An 18,584-nucleotide genomic window follows, 5' to 3' on the forward strand; every position below is an offset into this window, starting at 1 on the left:
GAGCTGAGGGAGAATCTCAAGCACAACCCGTGTTTGATTCATGTGGACTTCAGTGAGAATTACTTCTGCAAACACTCCATAGAAGTCCAGTCGGTTCATTTCAGCAGGTGACCCTCAACACTGGAGTATTATATGCAGGAGCACAGCCTTCCGCCGCTGTCTTCTGCGCCATCTCCCCAAAAAGAAGGCAAGACCCGCCAGCAAGCTGGGCACACCTTGAACAAGTTCGGGAGATGGTGAAGGAAAGGTACCCATAAGTTAACTGGCTGCACATCCTCAGCGACGGGCCAGCAAACCAGTGAAAACAGAAGAAGAAATTCCTTGTTTCAACTGAACCATTCAACAAAGGCTTACACAACTGAGGCTCCAAGATCAACTCTAGAAGTTGCTGAGGCTCCAATACCAACTCTAGAAGCTATAGAGGCTACAACATCCAACTCTTGAAGCTGCAGAGAATCCAATATCATCTATAGAAGATTGAGGCTCCAAAATCAACACTAGATGCAGCCGAGGCTCCAAAATCAACACTAGATGCCGCCGATGCTCCAATATCAAGACTAGATGCCGCCGACGCTCCGAGATCAACTCTTGAAGCCGCTGCTGATCCGAAATCAATTCTTGAATCCCTCGACACTCTGAGGTCATCTATAGAAGCCTCCGAGGCAACAGGGTTATCTATAGAAGCCTCCAAGGCTCTGAGGTCATCTATAGGGGTCATCCGAGGTCATCCCAACACCGGGCGGCGCCTAGGCGCAGAGCTCAACCCCGGAATGCGCCGAGGCGCCGAGCTCAACCCAGGAAAGGCGATGAGGTGCCAAGCTCAACTCCGGAAGGCGCCGAGGCGCTGAGCTCAACCCCGGAAGGCGTCGAGGTGCCGAGCTCAACTCCGGAAGGCGCCGAGCTTAACCCCGGAAGGCGCCGGGGCGCCGGGCTCAACGCTGGATGCGCCGAGGTGCCGGGCTCAACTCCACCAGCTGGCTGCACTGATTTCGTTAGCGTCTCTCGAGTGAGCCATGTTTCCGTGAAGCAAAGAACGTTAGAGTCTCTGATGTCCATCTGGAATGCTACCCTTGCTCGGATTTCATCAACCTCGTTGTCAAGAGACTGGACATTGGCAAGTGGTATGCTAGGGAGTGGTGTAGCTATTCCCTCCGCAAGGCAATCAAACAAGCTAAGCGTCAGTATAGAGACAAAGTAGAGTCACAATTCAACGGCTCAGACACAAGAGGTATGTGGCAGGGTCTACAGTCAATCACGGATTACAAAAAGAAAACCAGTCCTGTCTCGGACCAGGATGTCCTGCTCCCAGGCAGACTAAATAACTTTTTACTTCTACTTTTTTGCCCGCTTTGAGGACAATACATTGCCACTGACACGGCCCGCAACCAAAGCCTGCGGACTCTCCTTCACTGTAGCTGAAGTGAGGAAAACATTTAAACGTGTTAACCCTCGCAAGGCTGCAGGCCCAGACGGTATCCCCAGCCGCGCCCTCAGAGCATGCGCAGACCAGCTGGCTGGTGTGTTTACGGACATATTCAATCAATCCTTAACCCAGTCTGCTGTTCCCACATGCTTCAAGAGGGCCACCATTGTCCCTGTTCCCAAGAAAGCTAAGGTAACTGAGCTAAATGACAACCGCCCCGTAGCACTCACTTCCGTCATCATGAAGTGCTTTGAGAGACTAGTCAAGGACCATATCACCTCCACCCTACCTGACACACTAGACCCACTCCAATTTGCTTGCCGCCCAAGTAGGTCCACAGACGATGCAATCTCAACCACACTGCACTATACCACAATACCAATGCTGTTCATCGACTACAGCTCAGCATTTAACACCATAGTACCCTCGAAACTCGTCATCAAGCTCGAGACCCTGGGTCTTGACCCCGCCCTGTGCAGCTGGGTACTGGACTTCCTGACGGGCCGCCCCCAGGTGGTGAGGGTAGGTAACAACAACTCCACGCCGCTGATCCTCAACACTGGGGCCCCACAAGGGTGCGTTCTGAGCCCTCTCCTGTACTCCCTGTTCACCCATGACTGCGTGGCCATGCACGCCTCCAACTCAATCATCAAGTTTGCGGACGACACTACAGTGGTAGGCTTGATTACCAACAACGACGAGACGGCCTACAGGGAGGAGGTGAGGGCCCTCAGTGTGGTGTCAGGAAAATAACCTCACACTCAACGTCAACAAAACAAAGGAGATGATTGTGGACTTCAGGAAACAGCAGAGGGAGCACCCCCCTATCCACATCGATGGGACAGTAGTGGAGAGGGTAGTAAGTTTTAAGTTCCTCGGCGTACACATCACGGACAAACTGAATTGGTCCACCCACACAGACAGCGTCGTGAAGAAGGCGCAGCAGCATCTCTTCAACCTCAGGAGGCTGAAGAAATTTGGCTTGTCACCAAAAGCACTCACAAACTTCTACAGATGCACAATCGAGAGCATCCTGTCGGGCTGTATCACCGCCTGGTACGGCAACTGCTCCGCCCACAACCGTAAGGCTCTCCAGAGGGTAGTGAGGTCTGCACAACGCATCACCGGGGGCAAACTACCTGCCCTCCAGGACACCTACACCACCCGATGTCACAGGAAGGCCATAAAGATCATCAAGGACAACAACCACCCGAGCCACTGCCTGTTCACCCTGCTATCATCTAGAAGGCGAGGTCAGTACAGGTGCATTAAAGCAGGGACCGAGAGACTGAAAAACAGCTTCTATCTCAAGGCCATCAGACTGTTAAACAGCCACCACTAACATTGAGTGGCTGCTGCCAACACACTGACTCAACTCCAACCACTTTAATAATGGGAATTGATGGAAATTGATGTCAAATATATCACTAGTCACTTTAAACAATGCTACTTAATATAATGTTTACATACCCTACATTACTCATCTCATATGTATATGTATATACTGTACTCTATATCATCTACTGCATCTTTATGTAATACATGTATCACTAGCCACTTTAAACTATGCCACTTTGTTTACATACCCTACATTACTCATCCCATATGTATATACTGTACTCGATACCATCTACTGCATCTTGCCTATGCCGTTCTGTACCATCACTCATTCATATATCTTTATGTACATATTCTTTATCCCTTTACACTTGTGTGTGTAAGGTAGTAGTTTTGGAATTGTTAGGTTAGATTACTCGGTTATTACTGCATTGTCGGAACTAGAAGCACAAGCATTTCGCTACACTCACATTAACATCTGCTAACCATGTGGATGTGACAAATACATTTTATTTTATTTGCTGAGAATCCAACATAAACTCTAGAAGCTGCAGAGGCTCCAATTGCAACTCGAGAAGCTGCTGAGATGCCGAAATCAACTCTGGGAGCTGATGAGAATCCAAGATCAACTCTAGAAGCTGCTGAGATGCCGAAATCAACTCTGGGAGCTGATGAGAATCCAAGATCAACTCTAGAAGCTTTTGAGGCTCCAATATCACCTCTAGAAGCTGAGAATCCAATATCAAATCTTGAAGCTGCAAAGGCTCCAATGTCAACTCTAGATGCTGCAGAGGCTCCAATTTCAACTCTACATGCTGTTGAGTTTCCAATATCAACTCTGGAAGCTTCTGAGGCGCCAAGATAAATTGTATAAGCTGCTGACTGTCCAGAATACACTAGAAGCTATTGAGGCTCCAACATCAACTCTAGAAGCTGCTTAGGCTTTAATATCAACTCTAGATGCTGCTGAGTGTCCAAGATCAACTCTAGATGCTGCTGCGGCTCCAAGGTCAACTCTAGATGCTTCTGTAGCGCAAAGATCAACTCTAGAAGCTGCTAACATGACAATATCATCTATGGAAGCTGCTGAGGCTACAAAATCAACACTAGAAGCTGCAGAGGCTCCAATATCAACCCTAGAATCTGATGAGAATACAAGATCAACTAGAAGCTGCAGAGGCTCCAATATCAACTCTAGAATCTGATGAGAATACAAGATCAACTAGAAGCTGCAGAGGCTCCAATATCAACTCTAGAATCTGATGAGAATACAAGATCAACTAGAAGCTGCAGAGGCTCCAATATCAACTCTAGAATCTGATGAGAATACAAGATCAACTAGAAGCTGCAGAGGCTCCAAGATCAACTCTAGAATCTGATGAGAATACAAGATCAACTAGAAGCTGCAGAGGCTCCAATATCAACTCTAGAATCTGATGAGAATACAAGATCAACTAGAAGCTGCAGAGGCTCCAATATCAACTCTAGAATCTGATGAGAATACAAGATCAACTAGAAGCTGCAGAGGCTCCAATATCAACTCTAGAATCTGATGAGAATACAAGATCAACTAGAAGCTGCAGAGGCTCCAATATCAACTCTAGAATCTGATGAGAATACAAGATCAACTAGAAGCTGCTGAGACGCCAAGATCAAATCTAGATGCTGCAGAGGATCCAATGTCAACTAGAGAAGCTTCTGAGGCTCCAATATCAACCCTAGAAACTGCTGAGTCTCCAAGATCAACTCAAGAAGCTGCTTAGGCTCAAGGATCAACTGTAGAAGCTGCTGAGGCTCCAAGATCAACTCTAGATGCTGCTGATGCTCCAGGATCCTGTTCAGCTGATCAGGCTCCAACATCAACTCTAGAATCTGCTGAGGCTCCTATATCAATTAGAGAAGCTGCTGAGGTGCCAAGATCAACTCTAGAAGCTATTGAGGCTCCAATGTCAACTCTATAAGCTTTTGAGACTCCAACATCACCTCTAGAACATTTTGAGGCTCCATCATCAACTCTAGAAGCTTTCGACGCTCCAAGATTAACTCTAGATGCTGCTGTGGCTCCTACATCAACTCTATATGCTAGTAACGCTCGTCTGAAGAAGAGGACCAAAGCGCAGCGTGGTACGTGTTCATGATTATTTATTCAAACTGAACACTGAAACAAAATAACAAAGTGGAACAAAACGAAACAGTTCTGTCTGGTGCAGACACAAAACAGAAAACAACTACCCACAAACCCAGGTGGGTTTCTAGATGCTGCTGTGGCACCAACATCAACTCTGGAAGCTCTGGTGCACCAAGATCAACTCTAGAAGCTGCTTAGGCTTTAATATCAACTCTAGATGCTGCAGAGGTTCCAAAATATACACCAGAAGCTGCTGAGGCTCCAATATCAAGTCTAGAAACTGCTGAAGCTCCAAGATCAACTGAAAAAGCCTTTCAGGCTCCAAGATCAACTCTATAAGCTGGTGACAGTCCAATATCATCTACAGAATCTGCTGATGCTCCAAGATACACTCCAAAATATACACCAGAAGCTGCTGAGGCTCCAATATCAAGTCTAGAAACTGCTGAAGCTCCAAGATCAACTGAAGAAGCCTTTCAGGCTCCAAGATCAACTCTATAAGCTGGTGATATTCCAATATCATCTACAGAATCTGCTGATGCTCCAAGATACACTCTAGAAGTTGTATGAGATGCCAAGATCAACTCTGGAAGTTGCTGAGGCTCCAAAATCAACTCAAGGAGCTGCTGAGGCTACAGGGAGACAGGACGGCAGCGGAGTGTCCTCGCAGTGGCAGACAACAACACCTGCACAGGATCGGTACATCCGAACATCACACCTGCGTGACAGGTACAGGATGGCAACAACAACTGCCCGAGTTACACCAGGAACGCACAATCCCTCCATCAGTTCTCAGACTGTCCACAATAGGCTAAGAGAGGCTAGACTGTGGGCTTGTAGGCCTGTTGTAAGGCAGGCCATCACCAGACATCACCGGCAAAACGTCTTCACTGACAAGTCACAGTTTTGTCTTACCAGGGGTGATGGTCGGATTTGCTTTGTCGTCAAAGGAATGAGCGTTACACCGAGGCCTGTACTCTGGAGCGGGATTGATTTGAAGGTGGAGGGTACGTCATGGTCTGGGGCGGTTTGTCACAGCATCATCGGACTGAGCTTGTTGTCATTGCAGGCAATCTCAATTCTGTGCGTTACAGGGAAGACATCCTCCTCCCTCATGTGGTACCCTCCCTGCAGGCTCATCCTGACATGACCCTCCAGCATGACAATGCCACCAGCCACACTGCTCGTTCTGTGCGTGATATTCTGCAAGACAGGAATGTCTTGTGTTCTGCCATGGCCAGCGAAGAGCCTGGATCTCAATCTCATTGAGCACGCTGGGACCTGTTGGATCGGAGGGTGAGGGTGGCCACACCAGATACTGACTGTTACTTTTGATTTTGACCCCCCCTTTGTTCAGGCACACATTATTCCCCCCAGAAATGTCCAGGATCTTGCAGGTGCCTTGGTGGAAGAGTGGGGTAACATCTCTCAGCAAGAACTGGCAAATCTGGTTCAGTCCATGAGGAGGAGATGCACTGCAGTACTTAATTCAGCTGGTGGCCACACCAGATACTGACTGTTACTTTTGATTTTGACCCCCCATTTGTTCAGGCACACATTATTCAATTTCTGTTAGTCACATGTCTGTGGAACTTGTTCAGTTTATGTCTCAGTTGTTGAATCTTGTTATGTTCATACAAATATTTACACATGTTAAGTTTGCTGTAAATAAATTCAGTTGACAGTGAGAGGACGTTTCTTTTTTTTGCTGAGTTTAGTTGTCAATGGTTTTATCGGTACTGGGGCTCGGTCTCCTTGCCCCTTCCATCAGCCAAATTGAAGGTATTGTGACGTTTTAATGAAAACGACCTATAGCCATATACATATAATGAATGGAACGGGCTTGGAAGCTCTAAACTTGGCAATTTGACTGGTAAACTCATTATACAATCGAGATTTGGCTGCCTGGTATTGTGATGCAATCATCTCCATGTTATTTTGGAATGTTCTATCAACTGATGCTGGATTGCCATGGTAATGTTGAATGTGGGTCATGATAACTGATGTGGGTCATGTAATGGAATGCATTGTTTTGTAATTGACTCAACAAATCACAGCACAGATTTAAGGGTACACTTCCTGCTTTTTCTTCCTGACTTACTTCTCATTATACCATCATCGACTTAAATGGAGACGCGATTTTTATAAATTATATTTATATTGTAATAGATCCTCCCCTAGTCTACTGCAGCTCCAATAAAGTCTGGGAACACGAAGAACCCGTAAATTAGAGCTTTGAGTTTAAGCCCTTCTATTTGTGGCCCAAGAAAATTACACCTTTTGCCTGAGGAAAGAATTGGAAATAGTGCGGGTAGAATATAATTCAGTTGGCATTTTTGTAGAATTGACCAGACAATTGTTATTGACAATAAGTGTTTAAATGGTTACTGTATCATAAACAATGACGTCTTACAAAACAAATTATAATTAATGAGTATGGCAACGAACCCTGCCGATACTTTTGAGAAGTTTGTATAGATTGCGCTGCAAGTTATTGAACAGATAACGTTAGGCTACGTGTGCCTTTCCCCTCATGTGTTCAGTAGGTCAGAGGACTGGACAGCTCCTTTCCTAAATCAGACGGGAGGAGCCAAGCGTGGACCACAATGCTGTCTACTCTATCACACAAAAACCTCACGTCTGAATAGCTACACGGTCGTCTTTATTCCAGTAAATATAGTGCCATGCTTGGACGCATCCAATATGACTGACTAGCTAGCTGAACAACTAAGCGATATAGGTAAAATGTATAATTTTAAGCAAAGTTATTGATTTATCAGTGAAGATTTAGGTTAATATCGTAACGTTTTATGGTATAGTTCTTCTTGTCGCATTTTCGTTTGTGCTCGTGCGTAATTGGGTATCCTATGCTATTTAGTGCGTGGTGTGTAGGCTGTTCTTTCAGAACAAGGGCTTGACGAATTTTAATTCAGGTCCGATGCTGCATGCACGTATAATCAACTTTTCAACAATGTCAATCTGTTCTTTGGAGGCGAGGGACTGGTCGTGCTGAGCGCATTGGGTTATCCTACGAAACCCTGTAGTTATTTTTGACAGAGAAATTAGAAACTGAGCTGCGATTTGACAAATGCTTATTTTACAGGAGAAGAAGCATGCTGAAAATCAGGATGTGCCTGACAACATTTGGGTTATTTCTGGTCTTGAGTGTTGCCATCACTAAAGGTAATTTACCACATCATCCATTATAGTTTCCATTATAGCAATAGTACCCTCATTACATAACGGCTGTCATTGAGATGTAATAACTTAATAATAAATCACTTACTAGCTGCGAATATTTTCCTTTTAAATGAATGTTCTGTTTTATCTTTGAGGTCTTTGAAAAGGCAATTCATAGCTAATCTCGTGTTTTCTCTTTCACATATCCAAGCTATTGAATGCAGCGCAGGGTGCAATCCTGAAAACGGCTACTGTGAAAAGCCTGAGGAATGCAGGTAATTCAATTATATAGTAGATCATCGGAAGTATGTTAAATATTTGTAGAAACCATGTTTCATCAACATAAGCAGACCATTTTCATCTTATTTCACCCCATTTCCACATGGCCAAGTCGTCACAGACTAAACAAGAAATTATGTTTTTTATCCTGCTAATTCCAAGTTTAGATGTATTGTTTACAAATATATTTTAAAAAATCGACTTTTTCCCAATCAATTATACAATAATACACCCTGTGGAAACATCCAATAATAGTTCATCTGGGTGAGTAAAAACATATGTGAAGCATAACAATGGTCCCCTTCATCTGAATCATGTTTTCAGATGCAAACCAGGCTGGCAGGGTGTAACATGCAAGCAGTGCATGCCCTTCCCTGGCTGTCTTCATGGCAGCTGTGAGAAAGCATGGCAGTGCATCTGTGAAGAGGGCTGGATGGGGAGCCAGTGTGACCAAGGTGGGTATCTGTGAAGGTGGGTATCATATCTGTGAAGAGGGCTGGATGGGGAGCCAGTGTGACCAAGGTGGGTATCTGTGAAGGTGGGTATCATATCTGTGAAGAGGTCTGGATGGGGAGCCAGTGTGACCAAGGTGGGTATCTGTGAAGGTGGGTATCATATCTGTGAAGAGGGCTGGATGGGGAGCCAGTGTGACCAAGGTGGGTATCTGTGAAGGTGGGTATCATATCTGTGAAGAGGGCTGGATGGGGAGCCAGTGTGACCACGGTGGGTATCTGTGAAGGTGGGTATCATATCTGTGAAGAGGGCTGGATGGGGAGCCAGTGTGACCAAGGTGAGTCCAATCCACCTTTCTCTCACATGTCAGGCCTGACCATGTGAATAAGGTAGGATCCCATAAGATACAGCTGAATGATTCACAGATAGCACATACTTCGTTTAATCTTCAAAATACTGTATATTTATGTACATTTTTATGACTTTACCTCGAGCTGAAAGAGAAAGCATATGTTTGAGGGTTGAAAGAAAATAGTGTTTCCTGTCTATGATGGCTCTATGTGCTCCACTGTCTTAAAGACACCATGGGTGGGGAGGTGTCAAATATAGTCTACTTGTCACTGGTTTGTTTGTTTTCAATTTACTATGTGGCAATAAAATCATAACAAACTCTGTGTGTGTGTGTGTGTGTGTGTGTGTGTGTGTGTGTGTGTGTGTGTGTGTGTGTGTGTGTGTGTGTGTGTGTGTGTGTGTGTGTGTGTGTGTGTGTGTGTGTGTGTGTGTGTCTGTGTGTGTGTCTGTGTGTGTGTGTGTGTGTGTGTGTGTGTGTGTGTGTGTGTGTGTGTGTGTGTGTGTGATGACCTCTCCCAACAACATTCTATCAACTTTTTCCAGACACCAACCAGTGCTCATCTAAACCATGCACTGATAACTCCACATGCATCCAGACTGGCCAGGGAGGATACCTCTGCATTTGTCTGCCTGGTTACACAGGAGAGAGCTGCCACCTGAAAAAGGGATCATGTCTAACAAACGGGTATGAAATTATGACATGGTTTGCATTATCTTAATTAAAACCTTAGTCTCTAAAGCTTTTTCAATACCAGATTAGGTGCCATTGAATCCATTGGGGGATCAACCCTTCTGCCTTTCAAATGGACACAGGCTTGTCTCTGGAGACTGATAGGTATACAGCCTTCCTTGACCGCCATAGTCTCACTGAATCTCATTATGATTGCTCTTTGTTACACTGGCCTGTTATTGACTGAGAGGACCCCGACACAAAATTCAATACAGCTCTGTCTGTGTGTCCTTTCTCTTTAGTTGACAAGCAATCATTTCAGTTCTATTTAAATCCTCTAACTGAAATGACTTTTGCATGGAGATGTAATATTACCTTTCTTTTTGTGGGACTCTGAGAATGATTCCTAAACACTGAGCCCACATTGGACCTCAGTAATCATGGACCTTCATTAAGCTCTGCAAGAAGGGCCCATAACTGTCTAGTGGATGTCTAGAGTGGATGTCTAGAGTGAATGTCTAGAGTGAATGTCTAGAGTGAATGTCTAGAGTGAATGTCTAGAGTGAATGTTGAGAGTGAATGTCTAGAGTGAATGTCTAGAGTGAATGTCTAGAGTGAATGTCTAGAGTGAATGTCTAGAGTGAATGTCTAGAGTGAATGTCTAGAGTGAATGTCTAGAGTGAATGTCTAGTGCAGCATAAGGATTAAAAAGGCATCCTGTTTGAATGGCTGTGAGCATGTGGCTGTGAACACAGTACTGGCTAACAACAAAACATATCATTTGAATGGTCTTACACAACCTCTGAGATGTGACCGATAAAAAAATAAAAAACATTTAAACCCTCTTGAGCTCTTGTATGTTGCCATAATCCCTGGTACAGTTTTATACTGTGGACTTTAGAGAGAAATCAAAGTGAACTGGTTTGCCCTTCAGCTCTCCCTGCCAAAATGGTGGCACCTGCTCCGATGCCGGTGGCTTGGCAGCCTACCCTTCCTGCGCTTGTCCCCTCGGATTCGCTGGAGACTTCTGTGAGATTGACACGAACAGCTGTGATCCCAACCCCTGCCTCAACGGGGGCAACTGCACCGACTACGGTCCTGCGTTCACCTGCGCCTGCCCCGCGGGCTTCAACGGCCCCACCTGTAACAACACCCATGTGGACCCCCTCTCCCCCTGTGCTAGTTCCCCCTGTGGGAACGGGGGCACCTGCGTGGTGGGGAGCCAAAAGAACAGGGCTGGGATGTACCATTGTCTGTGCCTCCCAGGGTGCACTTTCACTGGGCATGAATGTACACCGACCCAGCAGCCACACAGGCCCAAAGCCAAACTCAGGCTGGCCAAACTCTCCCCATCACACTACAGCCTACCTGCCCACGCCTTCCATAAACTACTAAGGCCCCCCGAGAGGGACCTTCTCAAGATCAGCCTGAAGGAGACGGTTCACTCGGCCTCTGCCGCCAGCCTGGTCACCCGCAGTCAGCTCATCTGTTTCGGGATGCTGGGCCTGCTCACCTGCCTGGTGATCCTGGGAACCACAGGTATTATCTTCTTCAACCGCTGCGAGACGTGGATGGCCAACGCCAAGTACAGCCATCTGGTGCGCCAGCAGAGAGAGCATCTGTTGAGAGCCAATAACAGCGAGGATGAGGGGGACCGCTCTGTCAACATCATCCTCCCTGAGAAGATCAAGCTCACCAGCTTTGGGAAACATTACACGTCAATCTGACATGTGGGTATTTTGACTGACCGTCTGCATAAGGAGTGTGTTTGAGTGTGCAAGGACACCTACAAAACAAATGGAGAAGGTCATGGATTTAAAATAGATTTTAAAGAGAAAACTGAGGCTCCCTCTCTGAAAAAAAACAGTTATTCTGTTCTAATGTGATCCACTGTATGTGGAACTTTCCTCAAATAAGAGGATTGATGCTAAGATGTACAGGCACTATGGAGAAGGACAATAATGTATGCCTGCCTAATTTTCAGGACATCCACAAGCTGTCGTTTTATCTCTTTCAGATGTTAACTTATAACATAAAAGTGCTTATAAAGCAAAATAATATTTTTTAAAGCAAAATAACCAAAACAGCTGATTTTGATTCTTCGAAGCTTTTGATCTGAACTAATTCAATGTTTTTCTTTTCACTGTTATACTGTAGTTAATTATGCATCAAATTGTGTACAAATGTCAGACTTTAAGTCAATTACAGTGATTATCATAAAGCCCCAAGTTTATCATTTTATTACAAATCCTATTGTAGATATGCTGATATTTTGAACTAGAACCAGTCAGTGCTTTTGATGGTTAGATTCTATTAGTATTCAGATTGCTGTTCGTATTTGTCTTCTACATATTGTTGTTAGTGGATAGGATACATCTGCTTTTACAGTATTCAAGTGAACCACATCTGCATTTATACTACTTTATATTTTTTGATTGAGTCTATATATTATCAAAAAAATCTGTCTGGAAATATCAGCAAGTATTGTCAATCTGTAATGAGCATAATACAATTGTTACGAACCACCAGTAGTGGATGTTATGGTACTTTAGATATTCATCCCATTTTATGTCTAATTAGTATTATTTTAAAGCACCAATTAATTCAACTCTATAATTCAGCACGTGTATTTACAAATATTAATGTGACTGCAAACTCCTGCTTTGAACAAAACGCCATCCAATTTCTGGTAAGATTTCATACCACAACACAATCATCGACCCCTGCAGTTTGTTTGAGGGCAAAATAGGATTAAAATGTGGGTGGCTTTAATTTACTTTTCCAGGCCAAGAAAATGTGGGTTGGAGCCATTAATCACTGGATATGTCAACAACAAAAATAGGATGTTGTGTTTGTGTGGTTGTGGCACCGGCAGGAAGTTGGGTACCCAATTTTCACTCTCTAAAGTATTCTACCACATGTCATTTCAAACCATAAACATTGTATAAAACACTAGCGAGCAGTTTGGATTTCGTACTCTTATTGGTAACATTCGGTTAGTTTTAACCCACCGGGCAAAGACCTGACTTCAACATTAAATCAACATCCATATTTAGTTTTAACTATGTTTAATTAAACTTGATTTCACCTTGAAATGCTGTCATTGATTTGTGTTTGAAAAATAGGTAAAAATGTTGACAAAACATTTATAAAAACATTGATATTCGTTGTCAGGAATGTTAAAATAGGTATTTCATAGAAGGGCCCCTTATCCATCCTCAGTACATGTTACATTGCTATGTGCAATGGGAAAGGGCCCCTTATCCATCCTCAGTACATGTTACAGTGCTATAGGAAATGGCCTCTTATCCATCCTCAGTACATGTTACAGTGCTATGTGCAATGGGAAAGGGCCCCTTATCCATCCTCAGTACATGTTACATTGCTATGGGAAAGGGCCCCTTATCCATCCTCAGTACATGTTACAGTGCTATGGGAAAGGGCCCCTTATCCATCCTCAGTACATGTTACATTGCTATGTGCTATGGGAAGGGGCCTCTTATCCATCCTCAGTACATGTTACAGTGCTATGTGCTATGGGAAAGGGCCCCTTATCCATCCTCAGTACATGTTACATTGCTATGGGAAAGGGCCCCTTATCCATCCTCAGTACATGTTACATTGCTATGGGAAAGGGCCTCTTATCCATCCTCAGTACATGTTACATTGCTATGGTAAAGGGCCCCTTATCCATCCTCAGTACATGTTACATTGCTATGGGAAAGGGCCCCTTATCCATCCTCAGTACATGTTACATTGCTATGTGCTATGGGAAGGGGCCTCTTATCCATCCTCAGTACATGTTACATTGCTATGTGCTATGGGAAGGGGCCTCTTATCCATCCTCAGTACATGTTACATTGCTATGTGCTTTTACTGTGATTTGGTAGAATATTGCTTTTTGTGTTTTTCTTGATCTTTGCTAATAAAAATATAAACCAGTCTTCCTTTTTCAAATAATATACATGTATCAAATACTGTATCTACAGCCTGACAGCCATCCCAAATGTATATTTCAACTTACAGGTCTATGTTTTTTTTCTCAAGAAGACAAACCTGTATTTAAAAAATCAAGTTAAATTAACTTCCTATTCTGGTCAGTCCGTATGTATTCTGGGCCTGTATCCACAAAAGCCTCTCAGAGAAGAAGTGTTGAACTAGGATCCGTCCATATAATATTATTCATTATGATATAAAAGGCTAAACTGATTCTAGATCAACACTCCAACTCTGAGACACGTTGTGAATACAGGCCCAGATCATTGTGTGGGTTCCTAGTATCCGTATCCCGGAGAAGATTTTACAGAATGGTGTTTGCCACCACCTTGTGGAGAATATATCACCCTGTATCAACCAAGGGTTGGAGTGAACACCTACAGGAGGATTTCTCTCCAGGAACAGGGTTGGAGTGAACACCTACAGGAGGATTTCTCTCCAGGTACAGGGTTGGAGTGAACACCTACAGCAGGATTTCTCTCCAGGTACAGGGTTGGAGTGAACACCTACAGGAGGATTTCTCTCCAGGAACAGGGTTGGAGTGAACACCTACACTTACATTTTAAAAACATGTAAATGGTGCCTTCTGGTTTGCCCTAATATAAGGAATTTTAAATGATTTATACTTTTACTTTTGATACTTACATATATTTTAGCAATTATATTTATAATCAAATACGTTTTTACTTTTACTCAAGTAGTATTTTACTGGGGGGGACTTTCACTTGTTTCTATTAAGGTATCTTTACTTTTACTCATGTATGACCATTGGGGAACAGGGCTGGAGAGGCCAGCTACAGGAGGGTGTCTCTCCAGGAACAGGGCTGGAGAGGCCAGCTACAGGAGGGTGTCTCTCCAGGAACAGGGCTGGAGAGGCCAGCTACAGGAGGGTGTCTCTCCAGGAACAGGGCTGGAGAGGCCAGCTACAGGAGGGTGTCTCTCCAGGAACAGGGCTGGAGAGGCCAGCTACTACATGAGGGTGTCTCTCCAGGAACAGGGATGGAGAGGCCAGCTACAGGAGGGTGTCTCTCCAGGAACAGGGCTGGAGAGGCCAGCTACAGGAGGGTGTCTCTCCAGGAACAGGGCTGGAGAGGCCAGCTACAGGAGGGTGTCTCTCCAGGAACAGGGCTGGAGAGGTCAGCTACAGGAGGGTGTCTCTCCAGGAACAGGGCTGGAGAGGCCAGTTACAGGAGGGTGTCTCTCCAGGAACAGGGCTGGAGAGGCCAGCTACTGTACAGGAGGGTATCTTTTTTATTTTATAAATTTTTATTATAATCTTTATTTATGTAGGCATGTCAGTTAAGAACAAATTCTTATTTACAATGACGGCCTACCAAAAGGCAAAAGACCATCTGCGGGGACGGGGGCTGGGAAAAATAAATAAATTATAATATCTAACATATAGGACAAAACACACATCACGACAAGAGAGACAACACTACATAAAGAGGTACCTAAGACAACAAGGAACAGGGCTGGAGATGCCCAGTTTAAACTGTGGTGTGGAGTATGTCCAGTAGGTGTCATCAGCAGTCCAAAAGATCGCAGCAAGGCTACAGGTTTTATAGGACTATGGGGATGGATAAGAGATATACAGCCAGCCTTGAGAGACAAGCCAAGTTGGGCAGGTAGCCTAGCGGTTAAGAGATTTGGGCCAGTAACTGAGTCAGAGAATGTTTTCTCTGCTACTGCATGGCAAGCGGTACCGGAGTGCCAAGGCTAGGACCAAAAGGCTCCTTAACAGCTTCTACCTACAAGCCATAAGACTGCTGAACAATTAATCACATGGCCACCAAACTATTTACATTGACCCCCCCCCCTCCCTCCCCCCTCCATTTGTTTTGTACACTGCTGCTACTCACTGTTTATTATCTATGCATAGTCACTTCACCCCCACCTACATGTACAAATTACCTCGCCTAACCTGTACCCCCGCACATTGCCTCAGTACCGGTACCACCTGTATATAGTCTCCACATTGCCTCAGTACCGGTACCACCTATATATAGTCTCCACATTGCCTCAGTACCGGTACCACCTGTATATAGTCTCCACATTGCCTCAGTACCGGTACCACCTGTATATAGTCTCCACATTGCCTCAGTACCGGTACCACCTGTATATAGTCTCCACATTGCCTCAGTACCAGTACCACCTGTATATAGTCTCCACATTGCCTCAGTACCGGTACCACCTGTATATAGTCTCCACATTGCCTCAGTACCGGTACCACCTGTATATAGTCTCCACATTGCCTCAGTACCGGTACCACCTGTATATAGCCTAGTTATTGTTATTTTATTGTTACTTTTTATAATTTTTACTTTAGTTTATTTGGTAAATACTCTTTCGTGAGCTGCACTGTTGGTTAAGGGCTTGTAAGCGTTTCACTGTAAGGTCTACAGTTGTTGTATTCGGCGCATGTGACAAATAAAGTTTGATTTGAGAGGTCACTGGTTCGAGTCCCCAAGCCGTCTGTCGATGTGCCCTTGAGCACGGCACTTAACCCTATTGCTCCTGTAAGTCGCTCTGGATAACAGCGTCTACTAAATGACTCAAATGTCAAATGGGTAGAGAGGAAGGAAAATGCTAATGTATTGTGGACATTGATACTCTTACAGTAGCAACATCCTCACTCACATCTATCCATCTATAGATAATATGATGGTGATGACCACAGATGACCAATATGCTGCACTGAGATTCATGACAATTATATATATTTTTTAACTTTTATTTAACTACAAATTCTTATTTACAATGACGGGAGCCCACACCATATGTGTGAAGAAAAAGAAGAAAAAAAGAATCCACAACAGTAACGATTCCTCTACACAGTGCACACATTGCTGTGTGGTAGGATTTCTGATGTAATATTGACAGACTTGATGAAACATTTTAAGACCTGCCATAAAGTTACTGTATAGAATGAAGCTACTGTAGCTAGTTTGTGTGAGAATGCATACCCTCACAGTCAGTGCCGCGCCGGTACACTGCTACACTTCCATACACATCAAGTAGTAGGCCTAGTCGTACAAAGTAGTGTAAATGTCTGAGGGATGTCCTGTACTGAACTCCATAGCCAACGGTGTTATTCAACAACAATATCGGAGGAATGAAAGAAGCCAATGTGACCGTGGCCGTTCTGTGCTCTCCTGTCCTTTAACTTAGCCAGAGGCCCCCCATCCCACCAGAGGGTCCTTCATTTTGGAATTATGGCCGTGGAGAGAGGGGCCTTGTTACCTTCAAAGGGCCTCGGGAAAAGCCAAGTGACGTCTCAGCACATCTATCATGGAGCTGTGTTCCCGTACAGTCATAAAACAGGCCCAGAACCACCCCGTGACTTCTGACCCGAGCTATTCCCCCAGCCCGACGTTACAGGAAGCCATAGCCCGTGGGCAACATGCACGACTCAAAGCATTCCCCTCATGTTTTCCTTTTCAGGGGTATATAGGGGTAGCTAAATTCTATACATCATTTTAACAGGTACCCCTTGTCCACAGTGCACATAAATAGTGATGTGTTCCAGATGACGGCTGAGGGGGAAAAGGCCCTCAGCCATCAGCTATCAATATGTCAGTGAGCTCGAAAAGGACCTGACACTTCACCTCTCCGTCTCGAGAGAGAACAACAGCCAGGCCTTTTTAGTACCTCTGGGTACAGATATTGCGAAAAGTTATATTTTACACTGAGAACAATTTGTGCATTATACCAGATACAGTGCCATACAAAAGTATTCAGACGCCTTGGATTTCTTCACATTTTATTGTGTTACAAAGTGAGATTCAAATTGATTTAATCTGGGAGGTTTTGTCAACAATCTACACAAAATACTCTCTAATGTCAAAGTGGAAGTTTTTTTGTATTTTTTTTAGATAAATAAAACATGTATAACTAAAGTATACGTTTTGCATAAGTATTCAGCCCCTTTGTTTAGGCAAGCCTAAATTAGTTAAAATGTGGCTTAACAAATCACATAAGTTATATGGACTCATTCTGTGTGAAACAATGGAGGTTGACATGATTTTTTATTGACTAACCCTTCCTCTGTCCCCCATACATACAACATCTATAAGGTCCTCCCTCAGGCAAGTATTGAATTTTAAGCACAGATTCAACTACTAAGACCAGGAAGCTGTTTGAAAATAAAGGCAGTGATTGGTAGATGGGTAACAATAACAAATCAGACATTGAATATATCTTTAAGCATGGTCAAGTTAATAACTATTTAGTGGATGATGTATTAAACCACCCAGACACAACAAAGATGCAGTCGTCCTTTTGAACTGAGCTGCAGGACAGGAATTAATCTGCTCAGGGATGTTACCATGAGGCCATTAGTGATTGCAAAGCAGATACAGAGTTTAATGACTGTGATGGGAGAAAACTGAGGATGGATCAACAACATTGTAGTAAGTCCACAATAATGAATAGTGAAAAGAAGAGTACAAATATACAGAATAAGTAATACTGCAAAAAAAAAAAGCACAGCAAAGGAATACACTTTTTAGCCTAAGTGCAAAGCTTTATGTTTGGGGCAAATCCAACACGACACATCACTGAGTAACTGCCTCCTTACTTTCAAGCATGGTGCTGGCTGCATCATGGTATGGGTATGCTTGACATCTGAAAATACTGGGGAGTTTTTCAGGATAAAAAGAAACAGGATGGAGCTAAGCACAGGAAAAATACCTATGCAACAACTATATAATAGTTATTACATTTTTATTCATCTTAAAATAATATATATAATTGATCTTACATTT

The 18,584-nt window shown here is 44.0% G+C and overlaps 1 protein-coding gene across 1 annotated transcript; it reads left to right on the forward strand.

The window, feature by feature from the left end:
* The first annotated feature begins 7,527 nt into the window (after window positions 1–7,527).
* Window positions 7,528–11,764, forward strand: LOC139374361 (protein delta homolog 1). Its single transcript, XM_071115399.1, has 6 exons — window positions 7,528–7,629; window positions 7,993–8,072; window positions 8,281–8,344; window positions 8,673–8,803; window positions 9,696–9,837; window positions 10,757–11,764. Exons 2-6 carry the CDS (start codon window positions 8,003–8,005, stop codon window positions 11,547–11,549), a joined length of 1,200 nt encoding a protein of 399 aa, XP_070971500.1. The 5' UTR covers window positions 7,528–7,629; window positions 7,993–8,002; the 3' UTR covers window positions 11,550–11,764.
* Window positions 11,765–18,584: the final 6,820 nt, after the last annotated feature.

The sequence above is a fragment of the Oncorhynchus clarkii genome, chromosome 19 (assembly GCF_045791955.1).
Source record: "Oncorhynchus clarkii lewisi isolate Uvic-CL-2024 chromosome 19, UVic_Ocla_1.0, whole genome shotgun sequence".
NCBI classification, from domain to species: domain Eukaryota; kingdom Metazoa; phylum Chordata; class Actinopteri; order Salmoniformes; family Salmonidae; genus Oncorhynchus; species Oncorhynchus clarkii.

What these genes read in the sequence shown, in the direction of transcription:
- LOC139374361 (XM_071115399.1), top strand. Translation starts at nt 8,003, where the DNA reads ATGCTGAAAATCAGGATGTGCCTGACAACATTTGGGTTATTTCTGGTC. An exon ending in GAAAAGCCTGAGGAATGCAG is followed by an intron (nt 8,345 to 8,672) that starts GTAATTCAATTA and finishes TCATGTTTTCAG; the next exon opens with ATGCAAACCAGGCTGGCAGG. An exon ending in GGGGAGCCAGTGTGACCAAG is followed by an intron (nt 8,804 to 9,695) that starts GTGGGTATCTGT and finishes AACTTTTTCCAG; the next exon opens with ACACCAACCAGTGCTCATCT.